At 35.2% G+C, this 26,346-nt stretch overlaps 1 protein-coding gene across 4 annotated transcripts; it reads left to right on the top strand.

The window, feature by feature from the left end:
• The first annotated feature begins 6,564 nt into the window (after positions 1-6,564).
• Positions 6,565-26,088, top strand: LOC128676837 (uncharacterized protein). Of its 4 annotated transcripts, none has more exons than XM_053757223.2 (18): positions 6,565-6,715; positions 7,174-7,298; positions 11,187-11,345; positions 11,601-11,689; positions 11,895-12,075; positions 12,400-12,562; positions 16,255-16,381; positions 16,711-17,007; positions 17,948-18,071; positions 18,388-18,513; positions 18,735-18,845; positions 19,297-19,411; positions 19,717-19,846; positions 20,291-20,579; positions 22,156-22,389; positions 23,773-23,988; positions 24,430-24,662; positions 24,944-26,088. In XM_053757223.2, exons 3-18 carry the CDS (start codon positions 11,188-11,190, stop codon positions 25,171-25,173), a joined length of 2,823 nt encoding a protein of 940 aa, XP_053613198.1. In that variant the 5' UTR covers positions 6,565-6,715; positions 7,174-7,298; position 11,187; the 3' UTR covers positions 25,174-26,088. The 4 variants fall into 4 exon arrangements, with proteins under 4 accessions (XP_053613198.1, XP_053613200.1, XP_053613197.1 ...); XM_053757225.2 differs by lacking the exon at positions 6,565-6,715 and adding an exon at positions 6,760-6,789 and having other exon boundaries at positions 20,291-20,432; XM_053757222.2 differs by lacking the exon at positions 6,565-6,715 and adding an exon at positions 6,760-6,789.
• The last annotated feature ends 258 nt before the right edge of the window (positions 26,089-26,346 follow it).

Below are 26,346 nucleotides of genomic sequence, written 5' to 3'. Positions count from 1 at the left end.
AATAACACAGATTGAGCTAGCCTCAAGATCGAAACTTGTGTTATGGGATGCTAACTTAACGGCTACTATATTTTATAACAAATACATTTATAGATAAACATCCAAGACCCGGGCCAATTAGAAAAATATCATTTTCCATCACGCCCCGACCGGGGATCGAACCCGGGACCTCTCGGTTCAGAGGCAAGCACTTTACCACTGCGCCACCGAGGTCGTCGTTGCCTCCTTCCTCTTTGATCCCCTTCTTAATGAAATTTCTAGCTAGCTAATTTTCAGTTGTATAAGGATTGATTGTTATTTAGACCATCATTGTAAAAACCCTACTTATTGCGAATAAATAAATTGAATAAATCGTAAAATTTATCTACTAGTCGACAAACATTGTAACGCGAGTAGTTGTGGAAAATGCGAAAATAAAGAACAAGATCAAACCTTACTTGTAGTGACGATAACAATTGTTCTAAAAAGTTTCGCAACCATGAAAATAAAAGGATAAGACTTTTCCCACGCCACTATTTGCGAAGTTAATCCTCCCGGTTCTTTTAAACTTTTTTAAGACCACAAAACATGGTACTTAAATACAATATATTCCATTGTTTAAGCACTATTGTTCGGTAATGTGACTACTTATCAGTAAACCACTCCAAGACTCCGTTACGGTATTTATAGTCGATAACTTTACCTAACAGCCCATAGCTACTTGGATTATAATCGTGGACTTAGTATAATGGTGTGTGGTTTCCTCCCCACAATAGAATTCCTCCCATGGATGCTATCCTGTGGAGTCGAACAGCCTTGATAACTGATAGGCAACAACACCATTCCCAAAGAGAGCTGACTTCAGGCAGGCTGTCTGGACGTAACTACACGGCCGCTTTTTCAAAACTTGGATTTGTATCTATTTTTTCGCTCTTCTTCGGGGCATCACAGCCGTGAATAACATCAGGAACACACGAGAGAGAGAGAGAGAGAGAACCGAACTACTATAAAATATATAGAAACGTTAATTAGTAGTCCAAACTACTAGTCTACAGCATCTGAAGTTTAATGAAAAAAATACAGTCTGTATTTACAATTGTCATTATCTTTTCTATAAACTGTAACATTAAGAAGGCGCCAGTAGCACTGAATGGTGAAGTTCTGTGAACTAATCCAACTGCTGTTATCAAACACAACTGTACAATGTTCTAAAGGACCTCTCACTACCCACTGCTCAAGGATAGCTTTGTCTCGGCAATAATTTAACACGAGACCGCCATCGAACTGTGAAAGCTGGAGATAAAATACTTGACGAAATTCCTCGGCCCTTACCTCAATGGCAAAATAAGTTTTTCTTATTCTTTTTCCGATACAGTGTTTTTGCGTGAATGCCGCCGGAATCTGTCGGTGGTCCATTAAAATTGGAACAATGGGCCACTCAGTTTCTATTACCTACTCGTTTTATCTAAGTTGACGCCGATTATGTGGATTCTGATGGTTGGTTTTTTCGGACGTTGCCTAATAATGGTGTCATCTCAAAGGGAGGATTGTATTTCGGCACTTCTTTTATGTATTAATGGACTGATTAGGTTGCGCGTTTTGCTGCATAGTGACTAATAGTTCGGCGTGGGTGAATTGGGATTTCTATCAATTATAACCACCTCTAAATACAAACAAAATATGTTATACCTATCTTAGTTACGTTGATAATGACTAAAACTCTTGTCTACATTTAAATTACAGTGTAAACATTTATTGTAATGTTACATAACGAATATAAGCTGGATTAGGTATTGAAATTTGACAATACTTTACCCTCGGGACACTCAATGGCTGAGGAAGTAGCCAGGAAAACGCTCAGAATTGAGAGCAATTTGATATTACTTACACCATATCTACCTAATATGAACATAGAATAATTAAGTACTCTAGACTTATTTTTATTTTATTGAGAAAAATACAATGAAAGATGAATAAATTTCACAATGAAAGTACCTAAACAAGATAATAAATATATACGATTCGTAACGTTAAAAATTTATATGGGGTAACGTTATACATTAATTATCATGGAAGGCATGGCATCCTGATAGCTTTAATTGATAAAAATTAAAATCTATAAAACAGGTATCATAATATTATTTGGGAATGTTGGAAAGAATTGTGTAGTGCGTTAAGAATTTTATCAATAAAGTCCTATGGTCCCCCGCTGCGCCGCCTCTGTGGCAAGCTATCTAATATAAAGACGGGCTACATCCATATTTTAAAAATATTACCTATAAAACGTAGGGAATACATAATATGCACAATTGCTTCTGTTTATATACAGACCGTAAATCAATCAAGTATTTAATTAATATTTAAAACGTTTATCATTAAAATACTCTAAGCTGTGAAGAGGTGGTGGTCCAGTGGTTAAGACGCCCAGTAGTTTCAGTTCCAGGTTCTAATACTTCTCGTGCCATATGAATTTGTATGCCAATCTGACTCAACACGTGACATCGTGAAGAAGAAGTGTTCATCAAGAAAACATCGTGGCATCCTCACGACCCTTCACCGGATGTACACTGGTTTATTTTTAGTTTACTAGCTTGAGTGGGAAAAGAAGTAGAGGAAGACCGAAGAAGAGATGGATGGAGTTCGTTCTGTAGGAACGAACGTATGGCAAGGAGAAACGTAATAGATCGGTTAATATCACTTCCGTCTGATGTCGTTGTGAAGATTAGTATGAGAGTATGATACATGGTATATGTAGTCTTATATGGATAACAGTCACTAAAAATTCATCGTCAATACGTATATGAGAAGTAACGGCCAGTGTCAAAAGAGAGAAGTGAAGGAGGCTGACATGCTGTACCGACCCAACATAAAGTGGAAAAGGGATAGGCGGGTGTGTGATAGGTACTATTTAGCACTAGATGCCGGTAGTCACATGCCTTTGATACCAATATCAGCACACACTCGATATCTGATAAAGTATAAAATCACATTTTCTGAATAATTTTAGACGTCCTAAAGTTGACCTTTGTGTGGTGTACGTGACCGATAGATAGCCAGACCTATCTAAATGTGAGTACTGGTAGTTGGTAGAATGTTATTACCTGCTGCTCTACTAAAACAAACCATAAATATTGATCTAGGTGCGTTTTCCCAGACCTGTTTATTGTGAGTGTACGTACGTGACTCATTATTTCATCCAGGATCTGCATTTCGTCCAATCTCTGTGTACTATTACTTAACAAGTAAACCTACATAATAGTAGTTTAGTCTTGAAAATATACAACCTTTTTCACATTACTTATTCCTAAATAGGAAGAAAAATAAATAAATACCTAAAACAAATAAATACCGACATCGAATCCCATACTCGGTTCAGAGTAATATGTAAGTACTATATCTAGCTGCGCCCTGTGGGAATTTCGGGATAAAAAGTACTCTATGTGTTATTTCAGGTTATAAGTATTCAATCCGTGTACGAAATTTCATAACAATCCGTACAGTAGATTTTGCGTGAAACATACACACATACATCCTCACAAACTTTTGCATTTATAATATTAGTAGAATTAAATAGTAGGACGCATTTAAAAAAGTAATGTAAAGATCTCGTTGCTCGATGTCGATCTAAATAATAATATCAACGATGCTTGTGAAGACAAGTGACGCATCATATTACAATACTATATACCCACTAAAATTGTTCCAGTACGTGCAATTCCTGTAATAACAATAAATATCTGATCTGCTCAGTACGTGTTTATAGGTCAATGGGTAAATTTACCTATCCTGCACCCCGGTCACGTTCGAACGCCATCTCCCAACCTCGACTTTGTAAGATTACAAAACATACAATCAAAACAAATCAAAAGCGACCACGTGTAGGTACTGGCACTGACTAATACGAAACAAAACATGTATTTACTTCTCTTGGAATATTATTTAACGTTACATCGAAACAACGAAAAACAGCACGCGATTGTGTTTGTAAACTAACCGAAAAAGCAATCCGGAACCTTGGGGAGTGCAGCTAACACGATCCATCTTTACGAAGCAATTTCATTCCAATTTGCACCTTACTCGAATAAGCAACAGACCAAATTCCCGAAATATATTAAAACCACCATTAATTTAAACAATTAAAGAGTATAAAGCGATTTAAACCTTAAAATCTACGCAATAACGTTAAGTATCGTGTGAGAATTTGGAATGTTCGGGAATCGAATTTGTTTATCCGTAAATCACGCTCATTGTTTGAGTAAAATTCTATTTCGATGTATTACTTTGAAGTGCTGGCGATTCCCGCTAAACAAGGATTCCCAGTAAGAGAACTGCGCAATAAAAACTTTCGTTTATGTAAAACTAGCTGCGCCTCGCGTGGCGTCGCTCCAGTGGGATTTTCGGGATAAAAAGTACTCTGTCTTATTCCAGGTTATATAGTACCCGTGTACCAAATTTCATAAAAATCAGTCCTTTAAAATCCTCTGCTCAACATAAGCCTATCTCGTGGAGAACCATATAATAAATAAATAAATATATTAGGACAAATCACACAGATTGAGCTAGCCTCAAAGTAAGTTCGAGACTTGTGTCATGATCATGATACTATATATTTTATAACATATACATATATAGATAAACATCCAAGACCCGGGCCAATCAGAAAAAGATCATTTTCCATCATGAAAGATTTATACTAATATTATTATAATTTATACGATTATTTTCCATATAGGAAGATAGATGGCGGTATCTAGCTTAGAGAACATTACTACACTCAATTACTTTCCTTCCTCGTTTTAATGAACTTGCAAAGTTTTACCTTATTATGTATGGTTTGTTCAAGAAAGCCCATAGATACTTACTTGAAATACACTGCTGGCCGGTCGGCGATCGTTAAGATACCTGCTCACGTAATGTTTGCAATATTTGACTTGCAATAGAATGTGCTTAGGTGCTTACACGCAGCATAATTCCAGTTTATTTCTAATAAAAAATCCGGCGCTAACCCATCTATAAGAGTTTGGTGTCAAGGTTTTAGAAAGACTTCTGTTTGCGTTCGCACGTCAAAAAACACCTATTTAACTTTCTTAATTTTTCTAAAGTACAGTCTGCCTAGAAAGTTTTTGACATAGGAATACCAAATAGAATGGTCAAGATTGATTGATAAACTCCCAGTGTTGCCAGCCAAGAGGACACAGAGGAGCATTTATTTTCTACTCTTTATGGACAGGCTGTATATCTGCAACTGCACTATTACTAGTCCTATCTATCTACAAATAAAAAAAATATAAATATTAAAACAAACTAACTTTATTTCTAATCTAATATACACTACTTAATACGTTTCCTCAATTAGGAATTCTGTAACTGACTTTTTATATCTTTCGGGTAATATCTCAGCCATCTCATTTCGCGTCAGCCAAACAGCTTTGTTTGAGGTTTTCCCACTCTTGTAGTTCGCGTAATAGAAGAATACCTAAAAGAAGAAAAATATTAGTGGAACCTAATAGGTAATTCCAGCCAAGAAATAAAAAACCGACAATGTAAAACTAGCACTACTTTCTTATCAAAAGTGTTATTGCTAACACTGGTGTGAGATTTTGTTCAAGTCGTTAGAATGAATCGGACATGACTTACTTTTACAAATACCGCCATCTAGTGGCAGTAGACGCATACATCAGTGAACTAAATAGTCAGATGTGCAAGTTTCTTCACGATATTTTCCAAACTAATGCTAAAGAGTAAATGCGAGAAAGTAGTACAGTCAACAGCACATCAACCTACCAAAATTCATTGTAAACTCGATTCTATTACCGCGGCAAAAAGATCCGTTCAGGATAAGTTGACAAGCGGTCGATTGTAGATATAATATTTTACCTTCGCTCCGACTTTTCCGTTTATATTTGAAGGATATTTGTACTTGTAAAATCCACATGGAGCATTAGAGAGGAACTGAACTTTTAACTCGGGTCCACAGTGTTCCAAAACCGTTCTTTCTGCAGTCTGAAAAAAAAAATAGCTCGGTTATATATTTTGCGGGATATACAAGCCCAGTATTGTTGATATATCTAAAAAATAATAAATTGCTGATATGACGCATTCTTTAGCCTGTAAACTGCATATCGTGTTACCCTATATGAGGCGATAAAGCGCAAAAATCAAATGGGTTTGCAAATGAGAATAAAGAAAAAAAACTTTGAAAGGTATACCTTTTCTTATTATACGGAAGAGTACCCAAAAATGTATCCATACATATTATAAAAAAAAGTTCTCTGCCGTCTGTCAGTCTGCTCGCGATAAACTCAAAAACTACTGCACGGATTTTCATGCGGTTTTCACCAATAGATAGTGTGATTCCCGAGAAAGGTTTAGGTTTATAATTTTTATCTGAGCGAAACCGGGGCGGGCCGTTAGTTTCAAATAAATTATATCTCGCACAGTTTACAGTTCCTACCAGGTCATAACATTTAACTACGTTATATAACAACAATTATATGTAAAAACGTTAAAAAACAATAACATACGTAGGACCCTGTGTAAATAAGAGCCATTTTAACTTGGATGGTCACATAAACTTACGCCACATAGAACATTTTATGTGTTTCGTTTTCCATTAGAAACAATGCAATATAAATTTAAGAGTTTACAACTGTTATAGGTATACTAAAACCGGCTTGAGGCAGTCCCTACATTATCCATTGATTCGGTAGAGGAAATATCAATTTATCATAAAAATGTAAGTGAAAATTATTTTTTAATGATTAGAATCGCGAAAACAAAAAAAAATCAAACAAAATGACAATATTCTGGGTAAACAAAAATTTTTTGTTTAGCAAATATTTCTTTCACATTAGAACCTAACGAAATTACACATAAAATTATGGTATATTGTCTTTTGGCGACTCAAGTTTCCTTTATTACTTATTTTTAATAAACTGTTAATAACCAACTGTTATTAGGAAGGTATTAGGTGGTTACTGGCGTTGCGCGGCGAATTCCGGCTACACGCTATTGCCGAATTCGGACAGATGCCTAAGTGAATGCATGAACATTAACCAGCAATGTATGCCGAATCCGCCAATTTTGGCGAACTGGTCTACGATAGGGTGGAGCCGACATTATATGCAAGGTTATAAATAAATTTCAGTAAAGTTACATTAATACCTGTCGTAATGTCTCGCCTTCTTTCCATAGACTTTGCGGCAACAGTTTCAACTTGTCTTTGCCCAGTTTGTGTTCAGTAACCAGCACCAAGTGCCTCTGAAGACTACGCTCTGTGGACGATTTGTCGTTCTTCTTATCAGCTTCTGCATAATAAGGTAATTTTATGGTTATTTACAATAAAAAAGGCAATAAATTTTTAATTAAATAATAACATGTGGACAAATCACACACACACAATACACAAGTACACAGTTTACTCTTCTTTTAATATGCACATTGAAATTTAAAGTAGGCCTTACATTTAGATATGTATAAACATATACTTAAAGAACTTGTTAACACTGTTTTCTTGATAATTAAAATATTGAGACCCTACAAAAGCACAACAAATAATTTATTTGGAGCTAAATAAGTTATTTGTAGTGCATTTGTAGGGTCAGGAAGTTTTTTTTGTAGGTCTGTATTTTCAATCTCTCATTGACATGCTGGAAGAAATTTCATTTGATTTAAACAGCACCCTTGTACTTACTTCCTTATTTACCATCAATTTTTGTCTCAATACTTTATGTACAGAAATGAATAAATAAATATTTTTATATAACAACTAAATCCCATCCCAATCCCAACTAATATTATAAATGTGAAAGTAAGTTTGCTTGTTACCTCTTCACACATTATCTACTGGACCGATTGTTATGAAATTTGGTACACAGGTAGAAAATAACCTGGAATAACACATAGGGTACTTTTATCCAGAATTTCCCACAGGAGCGAAGCCCCAGGGCGCAGCTAGTAATAATAGTAGTAATAATAATAAGAGTGTAAAATTGATACATAATGGAATCAAATTATAATATAAAAATATAACTATTATAGTATACCAGTTTCAATATCAGCAAATTTAAACTTGGCTAGTTCTTCAGTTGCTGCATCCTCAAAATCCTGGGCTGTGATTTTGCTGACAGTGTCCAAATCCACATCCAGCATCTCATTCTTCAAAAGCTCAGCTTGTTTTCTAAAAATATATAAAAAAGTGGTATGCTTTGAGAGTATAATACAATAACATGCTGTTGAATGTAGCGCAGCCTGAGAAAGTATCTTAATACAAAGCAGCTGGAAGTCAAAGGCCAAAAAATGTAAATTGTTAAAATTACTTTCAGAAAGAAAAACATTTAAAGTACATATATTTGGGAATCAAACCTAGGACCTCCAAATAGCACAAGAACATGGTGACCACTATATCACAATGGTTCTTGATTGACTGTGTCATAAAAAATTTGGGTGTCTTTTTTAATCTAAGAAAGACTTATTCAACAATTAGTTAAAATGTCTTCTGATTATGTAACATTCCAAAAGATATAATATTATTTATTGCAATTGTGGTCAAATGCACTCAAATTAATATTTAAAAATATAATAATAATAATATATAGCTAAAATAGAATCATGAAAACACAATATCATCTACACATACTTATCGTTTTCATGCCTCAATTCATGGTCAGATTTGAAACTCTTCTCCACTTCAATTGTGTATAGCATTTCTTTGTATTTCTTCTGAATATCATTAAAAGGAGGAGTGACCACCGGTACCCGCTCAACACATACTCCTGTTATGATGTCCCATGATGGTTTAGCACTCAATCCTGTAACATATTTTTTTTAAATTATAAATACTATTTGGAGGTCTATGCTCAGGAGTGGTGGTGGTTCACAAGCTAAATAAAAAAATAGTACTTATTTACAACATTCTTATTATATCTGACTATGTGAGCTAGGAAATTTAGGTAGGTACTATCATCTTAGAAACTAAAATCTCAGAAAAAACAATAAATGGTACGCGCTTGAGAATTGATATATAGGACACCTAATGAATTTTCTGCGTATATATAAGGCGTAAATATTATGAAATTCCGAATATAAACAATATCTTTACCTCTAAGTAAAAAACGTTGACAATGTTTTAGTTCTGATAGAAGCACCGATTTAAACATTTTTTCACCAAGTCTGATTGGCTTTGATTGAAAACACTTAGAAAAATTATACTCGACTGGAAAAAGAAATGTACCTTACCTACCTAATTATAATTTAAGTAGGTACTAGGTACTTATGAATGAATAATCTAACCTCTTCTTTCTATTTATAAAGACTATTTAAACGTTCTGACATTATCAGTTGCCAATGTCATTCTTTCTTTCGTAGTATTTCCGTTGAGTTTTGTTTTACCTTTGGATTTAATAAGTACCTACTTCGAGTACCTACTAATTCCATGGTTTTACATCTACTTGTTTGTTTCGTCTATTTTCCATGACTACCTAAAAGAAAGCTAAGTTATGTTCTCAGGGTTTTTCAGGGTATTAGGTGAACTACGTATTTGTATAAATATGAGGAGGCCTCTCATGTTTGAGGTGAGGTATAAACACAGTTGGGCATTAACTCCTTAATCCGTTAATTGTTAATTAACGAAGTTAACATTTCGACTAACGGATTAACTATTAGATTAATTTTTAAAAATGTTACCGGACTCCTTAACTTCCGTTAAATTACCTTAAGTCCAATAATCGTTAATCCAGTACCTACTATTTACCAAGTCCCTTGCCGGCCGCACCACCGCCGCCGCCGAGAAAAACACCTTCGGACAGCTGGTTTGGGTCGACCGACAAGTGCGGTGGCGGCGCGACGCGACGCAATTCAATGTGTGTGAGTGAAATGAAACTAGTTCTTGCCGTGCGTGTGAGAATGAAGGAGATCAATCGACGCTTTTAACGATACAGCATTCCTTAGAGAACAGATTTTTATAAATCTGTTTGTTAAATATAATAGTGCTATTACCTACTCTTGTAGCGGGAGCTAGGTGATTATGCTCGACCGCCACAAAGGGAACATCTTCCCGCCAGGCTAGGTGTTGCGCCTGGGGAACCGCACGGCTCCGACGGTGTCATGTCGGAGGTTGTATTTATGCTTCCAATCGAAAACGCACTGTCTGCGCGGTCTAGGCTTGTTAGCTGTCCATAGTGAGTCGACCGTCGTGCCATCTGTCCGTAGTGTCCTGGATCACTTGTGTGGCTTGTTATTAGTTGCGTTTGGTCGGCTTTTTACATCTGCGCCGTTGTGCATGTGGCATGGTAGATGTCGCCACACTCTCAAGCGCTGCAGTTGAACGTCTTTTTCCGCGGGAAAATATATTTTAACGCCGAAACGAGCCTCGCTTTCAGACGAGAACTTCAAAAAATTTATGTTTATGAAGGGCAATATTCATATTATGCCTTATGCCAGATGTGTGTCACCTTGTGTTTTTGTTATAAACCTGTTAACTTCCAGAGCGCAAACCAACAGTTCTTATGAGTATATCATTATCATGACGACATGATAAAAAATGCAATTTTTATCATGTGTTATCGGATTGACGATTAATGTTAACTTGCGTTAAATCTTTCGAATTAAACGCTTTAACGTATAACGAAGTTAACTTTTTTAGTAACGGATTAGCGATTAACGAACTTAATTAAGTATTTGATTAACGGTGCCAAGCTTTGGGTATAAATAAATAAATATTTAGGGACAGATCACACAGATTAAGTTAGCCCGTTAGTTAATGCTCTAACCAGTTTTCTTTGTATATATGTTTTTCCCGTCATGTTTTTCCGTTTTCTCTTTTTCGAATAGATTATTTCACCGGAAAACTCTGGCTGATGAGATTAAATAAATGACATTGACATATATGTATTTGTCAATGTCATTTGCACTATTCGCTTGTTAATTTGGCTACAGGATCTTGGTTAGATAGGTTTTCTGGATTAAATTTTGTTTTTATGGAGATATAATTTAATACACCTATCTATTCATGAATGAGTATAATGAATCAAAAACGCGTTGTGGTGTGAATTTATTGTTTGAAGGTCTAAGCTTTTATCTTTTGATTTTCGGCTTATTAACGTGTCGATAAATGATATGATATGGTAGTGATAATGAACAGTACAATAGCCTATTGTGGTTGATATTTTGGTTGCCGGCTCGGTACTATCGGGATTATTTGCATTCAGGATGGAGATTGAAACGGTTGGCGATCAAGGGCCCGCCTTGGATAGACCGCCAGATCTTGGGTTGAAGTTACCTCTGAACCATGAATATCCATTACAAACCAAGCAGAACATTAAGATCCGAGCAAACCAGGTTGTGGAGATGGTCCCGCTCACAACAAGGTAAAAATAATTTATAAACCTGACATCCTATTCTATTGGTCAAAGAAATAAATCTTAATTTATGATACTTTGAGTATGTATAATAATCTGTGTTAGGTAGGTTAGGAATAGTTTAGATTGATTTTCTTTCCTTTATTTATTCAAAATTGAGTAGTCAAAACTTAATTTATTTTTTGTATTTGAAAGTCTATATTACTTACATTAAAATGATTTACATCAAGTGCAAGTGAGTATTAGCTTATTATACATTTTTAGGTACCTTAAATATTACATGGGCAGGAGATTGCACAAAAAGAAACCAATCATGGACATGGTTCACATGGTTTCAGCTCAAAGGATGTATGGTGAGCCTTCATTTTATATTAATAATTAATAATAAATGTATTTCTCCAATACAGTAATTACAGTATGATTCACTTTGTCTGTCTATGTACAAGCCAACTGCTACCTCCTAAAACTAGGTCTTCACAATCACATTGACATGTTGACTATTGCAGCATAAAATATAAATTCAATCTCTTAACAAAACATTTTTTTTATAATATACAGGCTGTCCAATAGGAGGTATTGGAGGAGGTACAATTGGCAGGGGGTTTAAAGGAGAATTTTGTCGGTTTCAACTATTTCCTGGCATATATGAGTATGTCACCATACCAGAGTGCCAGTTTATTGTCAACATCAGAAATGCTGCAAAGGAAAGTATTTTCCAGTCTGTTTTGTCCACATATGAGTAAGTAGAATTTATTTTCTTTTTATAATTTATTATAGGCATAGTAGTAATAAACAGGCAATTAAATAAAAAATAACCTTACCATGCTCTCAAGTTATAAAAAGAGTTACCCTAGATATTGAACCATTGCCACCCAATACCTTGGTCGATGGTTGGTTACATACACTAAATTTCGGCCACATTTTTTTCCGATCCCTATTGTCCATAGCTCCATAATTATAATGTCTACACACCAACCCAGTTCCTTTTATGCTTTTATTTACCCAAAATTTGCTTTGTTTAATTATTATGTTTTATAATTACATCATAAAATGTTTGTTTCAGCAAACCAAAAAAGGCTCCTGCATCTTGGGAATGGAATCTGAACCCTGCCGACTGTGAATACACAGCACTTTATCCAAGGGCGTGGACCACATATGACCTGTCTAACTATGGAATTAAGCTGGTTTGTCGGCAAATTTCACCTGTGATACCACATAATTATAAGGTACTCACTTATTTATATAGCTCCATACCTTTCCTGTGTATTTAACATAAAACTTTCATACCCCATTGCTGCCTTTTGAGGGTTGATTTGAAAAATAAAACAAGTCTGGATCAGGTCTATGTTTTTTAAATATGCAAACCAAATTTCATCAAACAATTTTGATGATTTTGTCTGTCAAATTTGCATTTGGAAGCATGGATGTACATAAAAATACAATTTTTCCCATATGTCCCTACATTATTTGTAGCAATATTTAATTCAATATATTTAGTAATTTACTTTATCTCCCATTGACCAGATCCAAATCTATTTATGGTTTTACTAAATGTAGGTATTTTATCTTACTAATTTCTGTTTATATTATTTATTACTAAATATGTAAGACACTCAATGCATTAACTAATTTATCGACACAAATTATTAATGAGATAGATTACATGTTTTATACTTTATCAAATAAAATTGATTGCTATTTATTATAAGGTTTGTCTGTTGCTAACTCGTAGTGCAACTGCAATGGTTTGTTCAAAATCAAAATCAAAATCAAATCATTTATTCAGAAATTAGGCCTTCACAGGCACTTTTTCACGTCATAATCTAAATTAAATGATGTTTACCAAAGCTACAAACTACTAGCATTTCGGAACGACCACTGCTGAGAAGAAATGCCGAAAGAAACTCATTCAAACAGTGTTGGTCCCTATTATGCCAGAAGGGCTTACCATTTTTTATATATAAATTTATGTATAATTTTTTATCAGTAATATAACATTAAGTACATAATAAAGTACATGGTCAAAAGGTATACTGAAACATATTATGATTGTGATCAAGTGCTGATGAAAGGAAAATATATATATACTTATATATATATGTATAATTAACCAAACAAAAAAAAAAAACTTTTAATAAAAGATCGAGCTGACCTGTTCCCCCGGCAGCACCCGTTCACGAGTTGACGCGTGAGTCAGCCATCGCGAAGCTCAACCAAAATAGAGGGAACCTCCCGACCCGATCCACGATGCCGCTACCGGTTTGACCATTTGAATGTGCATGACATACTCGATCTCCATAATCTAACATAATAGATACCTATGTTACTTTCAGACACTTGGAGATCACAAATCACGTATATGTTTTACAATAAATGTCAAAATATATGTAATAAACATGTCAAGAAAATATATAAATAATAATAAAAAAAAAAATTAAAATCAAGTGTGAGAGGTGGAAGTTTTAGGAAGGGTCCAAGGTTTTTTATCATTTAAATAGTCGCTAATCGTGTAATAAGCATTAGCCATTAAAGCATTGTTAATATATGATTTAAATTTTGGCATTGGCAAGTTAATAGCCTCTACAGGGAGTTTATTGAACAATTTAACACTTTGACCCACGAAAGACCGCCTAACCTTTTTAAGTCGGAATCTGTTCATACAAAGTTTATGCCTATTACGAGTGACTACACTGTTAACATCGCTCAATGTTTTATACAGGTGTAAGTTAGATTTAACAAAAATAAGTACGTCGAAGATGTACTGAGATGCAACAGTCATAATATTTATCGATTTGAATAATTCTCGCAAGGAATCCCGTGGCTTAAGCCCATAAATAAAACGAATTGCTCGTTTCTGTAAAACAAAAATTTTTCCTATGTCAGCTGCATTACCCCATAACAATAATCCGTAGGACATTATGCTATGAAAGTAGCTGTAATACACGAGCCTAGCTGTTTCGATGTTTGTACACTGTCTGATCCTTCTCACTGCAAAAGCTGCCGAACTAAGTTTTTTGGCCGTGATTTCAATATGTTTATCCCACTTAAACTTACTATCCACAGTAATGCCCAAGAACTTGGCACTGTGTACCCATTCTAATACTTTACCATTAACTACTAAAGGAATATCAAGTTGGGGTGCGTTTGAAAGAGAGAACTTAATACACTTGGTCTTGTCTGTGTTTAAAGTCAGGTTATTAGTTGTAAACCATTCAAGCACAAGTGACATAATGTTGCTTACATTGTTATAATTTCTACTTTTTCTATCAACTTTAAACAGTAGTGACGTGTCATCGGCAAATAAAATTACATCACACAATTGTTGGGCAAGACAAGGAAGATCATTTATATAAACTAGAAATAGAAAAGGACCAATAATGGAGCCTTGAGGCACGCCCATGTGCACAGGAGCGCTGTTAGAGGCTGCTCTATTAATTTCTACTTTCTGAGTTCTATTGTCTAAGTAAGAAGATAGTACATCAAGGGCCGCTCCAGTGACACCATAGAATTTAAGCTTATTTTTCAGTATGTTGTGGTCGACACAGTCAAAAGCTTTTGAAAGGTCACAAAATACACCTATAACATCCTGTCCGGCTTCCCAAGCATCATTGATAATTCCAACTAGAGTGGCTGCTGCATCAGTAGTGGAACGACCTTTAGTGAAACCGAATTGACTATTGTGTAATATTTTGTTTATGTTAAAATAAGAAACTAATTGAGTTAAAATTAGCTTTTCAAAAATTTTACTTAATGCAGGTAGAATAGAAATGGGTCTGTAATTAGTGGGATCGTTTTTAGCGCCCTGTTTGAAAAGAGATATAATTTTGCTGATTTTCATGAGGTCAGGGAAAACTCCATCTGAGATGCAATTATTGAATATAATAGTTAAGTGGGGAGCAATCAGATCAATAATAGTGCTAAGCACTGAGACAGATATACCCCACAGATCCTCTGTATTTTTCATGTTGAGTGCTTTGTAAGCAGATAATAATTCTTCAGGAGAAATATGTCTAAATCGGAAGGTAGATTTAGGATCTGAGGCATTTCTTTTTAATAAATCATCTGCAGCACTGGGACAAGACGAAAGGGAGCCCGTAATATTTTTAGAAATTTTGGCAAAGAAATTATTGAATTCGTTGGCCACTTCGTCATTTGAATTAATGGTTTTATCACCAATTTTTAAAGAAATATTGTTGTCGCGTGGGTTAAACTTGCCGGTTTCTTTATTAATGATTGACCAAGCTGTTTTGATTTTGTCATTAGAATTTTTTATTTTATAAGTTAAATATAAAGATTTTGCTGTTGAACATACCTTTTTAAAATTCAATGAGTTACATCACTTATTGTGCTGTAAGCTTATAATTTCTTTTCTTATATTAAGCTTAACTTACATTTTTATAAGAACCAGAATCCAAAAAATAGATATTTGACAGTGAGAGAAAATACTGATGATTCAAATTGTCAAATTGATAATGTCCAAAAATAGATTTGGTTTGAAGTACTGATAACACTGTATTATCGATGATAATGACCCTATTTAACTGATGTACTAATTTGATTATTTGAACACGTGGAATTGGCTATGTGTACAAAAAGATAAAATAATGTGAGAATTTACAGTTCCATATCTAAAAACACGAAATCCTTATCACTTCATTGTCCACGTGTATTTCCTGTTGAACAAAAAAAAATAAAATTTGGCAAAAAGAAATAAAAGAAAAATATCTGTTAAAAAATCCAGAAATTGGTAATTTATAGTTAAATCACAGAAAAAATGTTACAAACTTACATTCGTAGTTCATTTCATACAAATTGCGGGCGCAAATTTTAGTTTGTCAACTTTGTTAGCATCACAATCTACATGTTTTTTATTAGCCTTTATTTTGTTTTGTAATTGATTACTAACTGCCTCTTCCAGGATAGCAGTTTACCCTGTGCAGTATTCGTATTTTCGGCACAAAACGTCTGCAATGAACACAGAGATGTATCAATTACTTTCACATGGACGGAAGTACTTACGGGGCCAAACAAGAAAAAGTCAATAGGTATATAAATACAATTAAAAATATATAAATATATTTAATTGTTAATAAAAAGTTATTAGCAGTTAAATTTGTAAATTAGTCTTGTCAACGTAAATTCTCCCGTGGATGTCGTACGAGGTGATTAAGGAATAAGAAAGCCTTGTACACCCAGAGAATTAAAACAAGGATAAGCCAGAGAGGCTACCTAATAAGATAGAGTTGGAAGAAATGTGTAAAACATTGATGTTGTTATTATGTGAATTAAAATAATATTAAAATTGTTTGAATCATTATGTAGTTATTAAAGAATATGCAAGCAAAGCATTCAACATTATTTTTTATTGTTGTAGCTAAATTGGAACTAGAAAGGTATTCTGAAGATCACACATGTGGGGTGACACTTGAGCAAAAAATCGCTGACACACCCTGTACATTCACCATAGCCAAAAGGAAGGATCAACGTGAAACTATACATGAAGGGTACTGTTTGTGGAATTCGTCAAAGACATCCTCGTATTTATGGGATTGTTTGCAAACAAAGGGAAAACTGGAACCAGATCCTAGTCTCACGCCGCCTCCTCCTGTTATGAATGAAAAAGGCAGAAGTGAAGCTGAGACGAAAGAAAAGCACAAAAAAATACACAAATGTAAGTCTGTATTTCATGTCCATACTCATATCACAGTACATTCAATGCAGGGTTGTCACAAAATATGAAACATGTGATACTGCATTATTATATAATTTTATCTTCCAAAAGTTGCAGTCCTTGACCCTAGTGCCCAACGCCTCATTCATACGAGACCCTTTACCACTTAGCCCCATAACTTTGATGAAATTTGGAATAGAAATAGACCTGAGGTCAAACAGCTAATTTAGTGCTAATATAACAGTAAAAATATGTTTGTGTCATTCTGTCAATGCTGTCTGTCAAGATCATAAAGTGAGATAAGGACAACATATTTTGAATAACTTTTAAGAAATATATTTTTTTAGTTGAATTAAATTTTAATGGTGTCATATTATTTGTTTTAGTCTCCATAGCCGAAAACTCTCATGGAAATATTTATTTAACTAGCTATTTCTCAAACATATTATATATGTATTAAATGGTATATATTAAATGGCCTGATAGAGTTGACTTGGTTGAGTTATGTGTGATTAGAGTCAATTTAGTTTATGCACTTTGTCCAAGTTATCCACATTCTGATAACGATAAATCTGTTGTTCAAAATCTAAACCTAGCAGTGCATTATTTTTCTGTGTTCTTTATTCAATTTTTTTTACGTAGTAGGTCCTATCATGAAACTAAAAACTAAAAATAAAAATTACATCAGTAATAATGAGTTCTTCTCTTCTTAAGACCATGACCAAAACCTAGATCTAGCTGGAGAAAAAACGATACACCTATAAGTGTAGCCAACGAAGACCGGCTGCACATAATTCTAAACGAAATGATAATCTTAGGATAAAGGCAAATCTTAGGCTTTATCCCAAGATTAAATCTAGCCGGCTAAACTTAGATGTAGCCGCACTTCCGCACCGCACGGGTTTAGCCGTAACATATTATACATTAAATATAATTCCAGGTGATTCAATGGGTCTATCGAGTGTGATATCGTTGGATCCAGGAGGAATCGGGACGACCGAGTTTTGCCTTTCGTGGGACATGCCTGTGATTAAATATAAGAAACATAAAAAAGTACATAAAAGGTGATAACATTTTTTCTTTATTGGTAATCTTCATATCAGTTTGCAGCTTTTAAAGAAATATTATATAGTATAAAATTTGACTTTTCCCGTACCATTTTATGCCTGTTCGTTATTTTTCTTGTCTTATTATTTGATGCATCTAAAGTCTAAAAAAAACTAGATTTTATCCTTAACTTTCTCGCTGCATCGTCAAAATATTGGGTAACATAAATATTGGGAAATGGGTAAATTCTCTCTCCTGGTTATTTGACCGTCTGAGCCCAGAGACCGAAAAATTGGTAAATTCAATGCGAGTGAAAAGAAATTTTATTTGCAGGTATTATACAAAATATTTTGGTAGCGATGGAATCGCCGGCGCCAGCATAGCTGCGTACGCACTTAGGAACTATAAAAACTGGGAGAAGCAACTCGCCGAATGGCAAGATCCTATATTTACTAATAGGTAAATCTTTAAAAATAACTTATGTACCTACAGAAAAAAATATATTATTGTTAAGTTCTTACGCGATGACGGGATAGATCGCTAGTATTACATATCATATTTACTAATTTGCAACGAACTATTGTGCGCTGTGATAATCTTAAAACCTAACCACCAATTTGTGACAGCCTTATGTGATAGTGTATATATATTACCAAAACTCAAACTTTAACATATTACAGCAATATACCAGATTGGTTAAAAAGTGCCTTAATGAATGAGCTTTATTTTATTGCGGACGGTGGGACTATATGGTTTGACGGACACGATGAGTATCCAGAGAGTGATCCCAGGTAATAACAATGTTTTTGTGTTCTGTTTTGTATTGCCTTTTTACTTACATTAGGTTTTAAGAATTATGGGTTACTGTCATATAATGATATAATATGGTAAAAGATAGTAAAGGAATAAATAATTTTATTATTATTACTTATTTATATAATACCTTCTATATATAATATTATTTTACTATGTATATGTAAGTTTGTGTGTATGTTATTTTTTAAGTAAAAACTACTGGATACAATTCGATTAAATTTGACCTGCCTCTCTAGAAGGTTTTCCCAGTTGCATTCGCAGACATAGAGCGGAGTCGGAGTCCAGGGTCCGTTTTCCTACTATTTCTACGTAATTTGATACATGGATAAAGTCGAACTCAAAATAAAAGATCACTTTATATCCCACGAGAGAAAATCCTCTAATACAGTAGTTAAATAATTACTTCATATAGTTTACATTTTTCAGGCATGATTTCGGCCTGTTTGGATACCTGGAGGGACACGAGTATAGAATGTATAACACATACGATGTTCATTTCTATGCTTCGTTTGCTCTGGCCCAGTTATGGCCAAATTTACAAGTGAGTTTGTTTTATTTTCTCTCCCAGTGTCATGTATTCCTAGTTGCTCTCATACACTTTTTAAAGAAATGCGTATTAATAAAAATACACGAGAAGAAATGGGACAGAGAGCCAATATATTTTGTCCCTCATTGTGTCCAACGACCAATCTGCCGCTTTGTATGAGACGCGCCGGGATTTGTATGAACATATTTAAACTCGTTTAGTTTTCTGTTTTTCTTCGAGCAAGTGTGGTGAAAATTTGATTTAGCATTGACATATATTTAACTTTGGATTTTTTGTGTAATGCATGTATTATTTTTAAGGCTGTTCTACAATACATGTTTAGAGATACAATAACTCAGGAAAGTGAGAAATCTAGACCGTCCTTATACAACGGAAAAACTGTCAAGTTTAAGATCAAAGATTCAATTCCTCACGATTTGGGAGACCCAGGTAAAGTAATCTTATTAGTCAAGTAAATGTTCGTTTCTCTTTATTTCTTTTTAAGTTTGTAGAATTTCATTGGTTTTATGTCCTTTCCTTTTTATATAAGTGAGTGTATGAGAATGTTTGAATGTATGATTTTTTCTAATGTTTAAATATAAATTTAATATGCTTTTTCATGCATTTCATGCATAAACTACTGGACGGGTTTCGGGAATGAAGCGTGGACTAATATTAACGTCTTATTATCCTTAAATTTTTATGAGAACTTAGCCCTCGCTCAGAGCGTAGCTACACTAAGCAACAATACATATTAAATTTAAATAATGAGGCGAAAAACTTTGGGCGGGAATCTTCATCTCATTATTTAAATATACTTTGAAAGGCACGTGCCACATACTTATACCAATATATAATATAACGTATTTCTACTTATATACTTCAATTTTTCAGAGGGCGTCCCATTCTCAAACATAAACGCTTACAACATCCACGACGTAAGCGAATGGCGAGATTTGAATCTAAAGTTCATACTGCAAGTGTTGCGCGACTACCGTTTGCTCCGCGGGCACTCGGCGCCGTTCGGCAACAAAAGGTACCGATCCATCGCCTTTATCGACGACGTGCGCGACGCCGGGGACCAGCTGCCCTCGCGCCCGGCCTCCGCTCTGACCGACGGTTCGCCCGTCGTCCACGTCGAAACTACGTACGCCGTTGGCGATATACTGGATCTGCTGTACAGGTATTTTTTACAGTACTTCGGCCTTCGGTAAGAGGTAATCTGCTACTTTACATGTTTAGAGGCTGTTTTACCGACGGCGTCGAAATGAAAATTAAATGTAACTGTAATACTTTGATATTTCAGTTTGAGGTTTTGTAATTTTGTTTTTTTGAATGGAATGTATTATTTATTCAATACTGTCTAGCCGTCGTCGTTTTAAGTTTTGTAAATAAGACTTAGTTGATTAGGTAGACTGTATATAAACTTCTATCCTACGGTTGGATAGGTTTATGCGTTGTTAACGGTTCTCTGTGTACCTTTGATTGGTAAATAAATAAAAAGCTGAAAAGCTAAATTAGCCGATTATCTCTTATCGAAGTCCAATTTAATATTAATCTCCAGCCTGTGTTTGCTCATAGTGTTGCATGGATGTGAGGTACTTAATATTTATAAGTTATTCATTTTCGCATTGTTTTTAATTATAATCGAAAGTGTGTGAGTTGTGTAATTTATTTTTTAATGTGCATGAGTTACAATATCTTGTCTACTTAATATTTCTTGTAAGTATTTTTAACTTTTCATTTTATTTTTAGTGTCACACCTGGTTTAACCATTAACCAATCATTAATAACTAATAATATTGGGTTACAGTTGTCATGGGTGTTGGTTTACAATCAGGTAACCTGCATGCCTTGTGTGGCTGTTGTGCTATTAAATAATTTCATGTCATTTTTTTTTCAAACCAAACGTGTTAACAAAATTTCAGCTCCGATCAGCAGGCCTATCATCAACTTTTACAGAACGATTCCAATGCATCTCAGTTCAATTTAGGCACCTAAAATAAATCGCATTCATACTAAAAATTAAGTCGATGGTACGAATTTGCGATGCAGTTCAGTTTGGTCGTAAAATGGATCGCGTTAAGAGATTATGGTAAGACCCCAGAACAGATCAACCGATTGGTTGAAAATCTGTTTCAAAATGGAGTTGCCCGATTCCACCTGAAGAAACATAGTTATAGTACCACTTTTATAAGTTAAACCGATGTACCTGCGCAGAAATCAATTTATTGCATCTGCGCCAATCGCTATTGGCGTACGCGCTATGTCTGGAGTTCCCCTCAAGTGTAATATTGTACAATTATTATGAGCAAGATAGCACGACTCCTGTTTTTTTATTTTATTTAAAATCTTATGTTGTAGCAATAAGTTCGTTATTTCACTAATGTTTTCATTCGGCCAGAGTCGGCGGTCGGTTGTACTATTCTGCGCCGTCGATGAATGCCGAAGTTACTTATAAACGTGGTAGTACTGTACCCTCATACATTATATTTTAAAATTTTGTGACGTGTTCCGCTCTAGAATTCTAGGACCATTCTATATTCTTCCGAAAATATCGTATGAGGCGACTAAAGGACGGATAGCATAGACAGCTTATACAACAATATTGTAAAATTATAGCCGAATTGTCGAAACGTGTTAAGGTCATTTTTTTTACGATGACCGGGAACACGCGGAGATGAAGAGAGATAGCTAGTTTCATTTCGCTTTTAGATTTCTACGCAGTAAAGTTTGTATAGAGACGTGTCGGATTGTAGGAACACGTCAGGAGAGACAGAGGGCGCGGGTGAGCGCTCGGAGGCGCACGCGGGCGGAGGCGCGGGCGCGGGGGGCGCTGCCTGGGACGCAGATCGCTACCTGGCCGACCTGTACGGCGCCTGCGTCACGCTGCTGCGCCGCGCGCGACAGTGGGACCGCGACGGGGACGGGCTTATCGAGAACGGGGGCTTCCCCGACCAGACCTACGATGCTTGGGTCATGCTGGGACCTAGGTAAGGTAATAATATAGTTGAGGAAACTATATACTCTCATGTTGTAAGAGGCAAGTAAGGGACATATAGCCTTGATCTAGGATAATTAAGTTAAAAACCAAGTCAGTTTTGGATTGATGGAGATAAAGGTGATAATGTGCCAGTAAAGGTCAAAGTCAATAATTTAGATTAAAATAAAAATCTCAAATCAACCAACTAGCATTTAGAAATCACCACTGCGGAGAAAAAACGCCGAAAGCCGTACCTAGCCGCACACTAGCGTTATATCAACTTACTACGCCGTGTAATATATAAATATAACAAAATCACACAGATTGAGCTGGCCCCTAAAGTAAGTTCGAGACTTGTGTTATGGGATACTAACTCAATCATACTATATTTTATAACAAATACGTACATAGATAAACATCCAAGACCCAATCAGAAAAAGATCATTTTCCATCATGACCAGACCGGGGTTCGAACCCGGGACCTCTCGGTTCAGAGGCAAGCACTTTACCACAGCGCCACCGAGGTCGTCAAATATATAGTCAATATAAAACTATGCTTTGTACTTATAATACTATGCTTTGTGGAATAAGATACGAATAACAATTATAACTCATTTAATTATGTAATTATTAATCGCTAGTAAATAAAATGCAAGGATATTTAAATCTGTTAACTTAGAAAATATGTTTATTACAGAAAATAACTAGTTTGCTAACATTCAAATTTTACAAATATAAATAATAATAATAAAACAAACAAATAATGCCAACTAATATTATAAATACGAAAGTAATTGTTTGTTACCTATTCATGCTATATCTACTGGACATATTGTTATGAAATTTGGAACACGGGCAGAAAATGACCTGGAATTGAGTACTTTTTATCCTGAAATTCCCACGAGAGCGAAGTCCCAGGGCGCAGCTACTAACACATAAGAAGACAATAATATCCACTTACAATTATAGGTCTCGACTGCTCGAATGCCCTTAACGAACTCAGCGAGGCAATGGCGACATCTCCCTTTTCAAGCCCTTTTCCGTACATGGTGGGGATGGCGCCTGCGTGTTTAATAATTAAAAAGAAAACTAACTTATATATATTTTATTTTACTATTACAAATCATATATGTAATTTAAACTATGTTTACGGTTGCAAAGTACCAGTTTTTAGGAAATCTCAAGATAACTGGATATAACAACATATGTATACTAGCATATATTGTTAAGATATTTTATATTTTCCCTACATAAAGGGAAATTATAAAAGTGCTATGGTGGCGCTAGTGTGCGGCTAGATAGAGCCTTAAATGATTATGATTGGGCGCTAGCAAGCATGGATTCATAAACAATTTAAAATTATAAATTTAATATTTTTGATAATTTCTTCCAGCGCATACTGTGGCGGTCTTTGGGTGGCATCAATATGCGCAGTGAAGAACATGGCTCAGATCCTCGGCCACGAAGCAGACGCTGTGGAGTTCGGCAACATGCTGGATCAAGCCCAGCGGGCGTACGAGGAGAAGCTGTGGAACGGATCGTATTACCGGTTCGATGTCCGGGAGCGATCAAAAAATACCATCATGGCGGACCAGCTTGCTGGACATTGGTACAGGTTCTTTATTTCAAAACATAACATTTTATAATAACAAAAACTTTCATTGTACTTGTCTGTGTCTCTCATCTGAACATGTTTTTGTTGTGGCCTCCGTGGGCCCAGTCTGTGTGGCATATACTGCATAAAAAAATAAACCCTTAAATTTAGTAGATTCTGCTAATTTACCTGCCTGACGTTAATTTTCTTTTGAAATGCCGTTGTTACCTGTCAAGGCTATTTATCCATTAGTCGTTTCGTGCGGCGTCCGCGGGGATTTAAGGTATATGCGAGGCGGAAACGCAATATATAGCAATATGCATTTTGACTTTGTCATTAAATGTTTGAATGACGAGTCTATGAACATTAAAAAATATACGTTTCTCATGAAAACACACGTGAATGCAAATATGAACTAATTAACTCATTGAAGTGTAATTAAAATGAAAATTGCAGGTACCTGCGTGCAAGCGGTCTACACGAGTCGATATTTCCCGCGACGAATGTAAAGAAGGCCCTGGCGACGATATACGACAACAATGTGCTAAAATTCAACGAGGGTCGAATGGGGGCAGTCAACGGATACATTGCCAATGGTGACAAGGGGCATATAGATACTACGGCCATACAGAGTGAGGAATCTTGGACCGGGACCACTTTTGGGCTTGCAGCTGTCATGATCTATGAAGGTATGTTATTCTTTCATTTTTATCGAGTATGTTATTGAGAGTGTATATGAGAGTAACAGGTTTTACCACCATCATATAGTTGCAGTAAACGTATAGATATTATGGTAAACCATGAACGTTTATTGACCGAGCGGGTGAAGCGAACGAAGTGTACAGATCAACTTAGGGCAAAAATACATTTTTGTTTGTATGTTTGTAACGCGAAAACTTTCGAACTTTCACAAACAATTTAAACTAATCAATCAAATTAAATTCCTAAAAGAGTTTTTATTCTGTTACAGGGATGCGCGAAGAAGCCTTCGTGACTGCGGGCGGTTTGTACAAAACTATGTCTCAAATGGGCTTGGCTTTCGAAACGCCTGAAGCGTTAAACGTGGACGGAAACCACCGCTCCATAGCCTACATGCGGCCGCTGGCAATCTGGGCCATCTACCAGGCGCTGGTGGCCGTGCCCCCGCCCCGGACTATGGCGAACGGGCAAGTGCACAATACCAAAGATAACCAATTATAGTAGAAAAAAATTTCATTCAACGGCCCCTAGAGAGTAAATAATTTTGCGCAATTTGAATGAATCATAAGAATACTTGACTAAATTTAAAAGTTTAATTTTCTTCAATTTTGAGTTTAGGTTGATATAGATCACTCTGTGACGTCATAATTTTTAATTGACTTGTCAAAGTTGTGCTGTGGCAGTAAGGTCCTGTCCGCACTGCCATATTTATCACACGGTTTATTTCACACATTGAATCTTACTAGAGTGTTCAGTTGTTCACTCATGTGGTAAAAAATCGCGAGGAAGTACGCTACGAGTGCGGAATAGAATTTCGAGAATAAATTCCGCGCGGACTTTTTTCCATCTCGCCAGATCATTCATATTTGTACAATGTTATTGACCGTCTAGGGGCTGCTTTAAACCCATAGAAATCGGAACAACACCATGGTGTTATATTTATTTCCGATTTCTGTGTTTAGACCGATGCAATAATGGGACGAAATATTTTTATTTTTGTCCACTAGAAGTCGCTAAATTGTCGGCTGTAGATTGATATTTAATAATATATATATTTTGCTGACTAACTTTGTTTTTTACACAATTCCAAATTTTCTGTTATGCAAAAATATTGTAATAGCTCGCCAGGGAATTTTGGAATACTAAAAAAAAATTAAACGACCGGTAGAGATTGAAGGAAATAAAAAACAAACTACAAACTTCTCAGGTTTAGTATATGTTACTCTATCGATGCGTGCGTCATATATTTTCTGACGAAACTTGTTCTTAGATGGATAGATTGTTGCATTATGTATTAACTGCAGAATATAAACAAGAAATAAGAATCTGTCTATTTTATTTATTGTCTGTTCTTGTGATGTGTTAACGCAATTTTTATTTTTATTTTAGTGAGTGCGCTAAATTGCTGTCCACATTTCTTACGGTCGTCAAAATTGTTGCCCTTTTCCTTTTAAACAAGTGTTATCGATGCGATTCCGACATCTCATACTAATTCAAGGCACTAATAAAATTGTTATATTATTGTAAGATAAATTCTAAATGAAATGTATTGTGATAATTTTCATGCATTTTAAAATTAACGATTTTTTATAAGTATCGACATTATACCAATGAAATTGCAACGAAAGTATTAACTATTGTTTATGTTATTATTATATTTTATTTGGGACCATC

This window comes from Plodia interpunctella, chromosome 16 (assembly GCF_027563975.2).
Source record: "Plodia interpunctella isolate USDA-ARS_2022_Savannah chromosome 16, ilPloInte3.2, whole genome shotgun sequence".
Classification (NCBI taxonomy): domain Eukaryota; kingdom Metazoa; phylum Arthropoda; class Insecta; order Lepidoptera; family Pyralidae; genus Plodia; species Plodia interpunctella.
The sequence above is the reverse complement of the archived record's forward strand: the minus strand, read 5'-3'. Positions and strand labels throughout refer to the sequence as shown.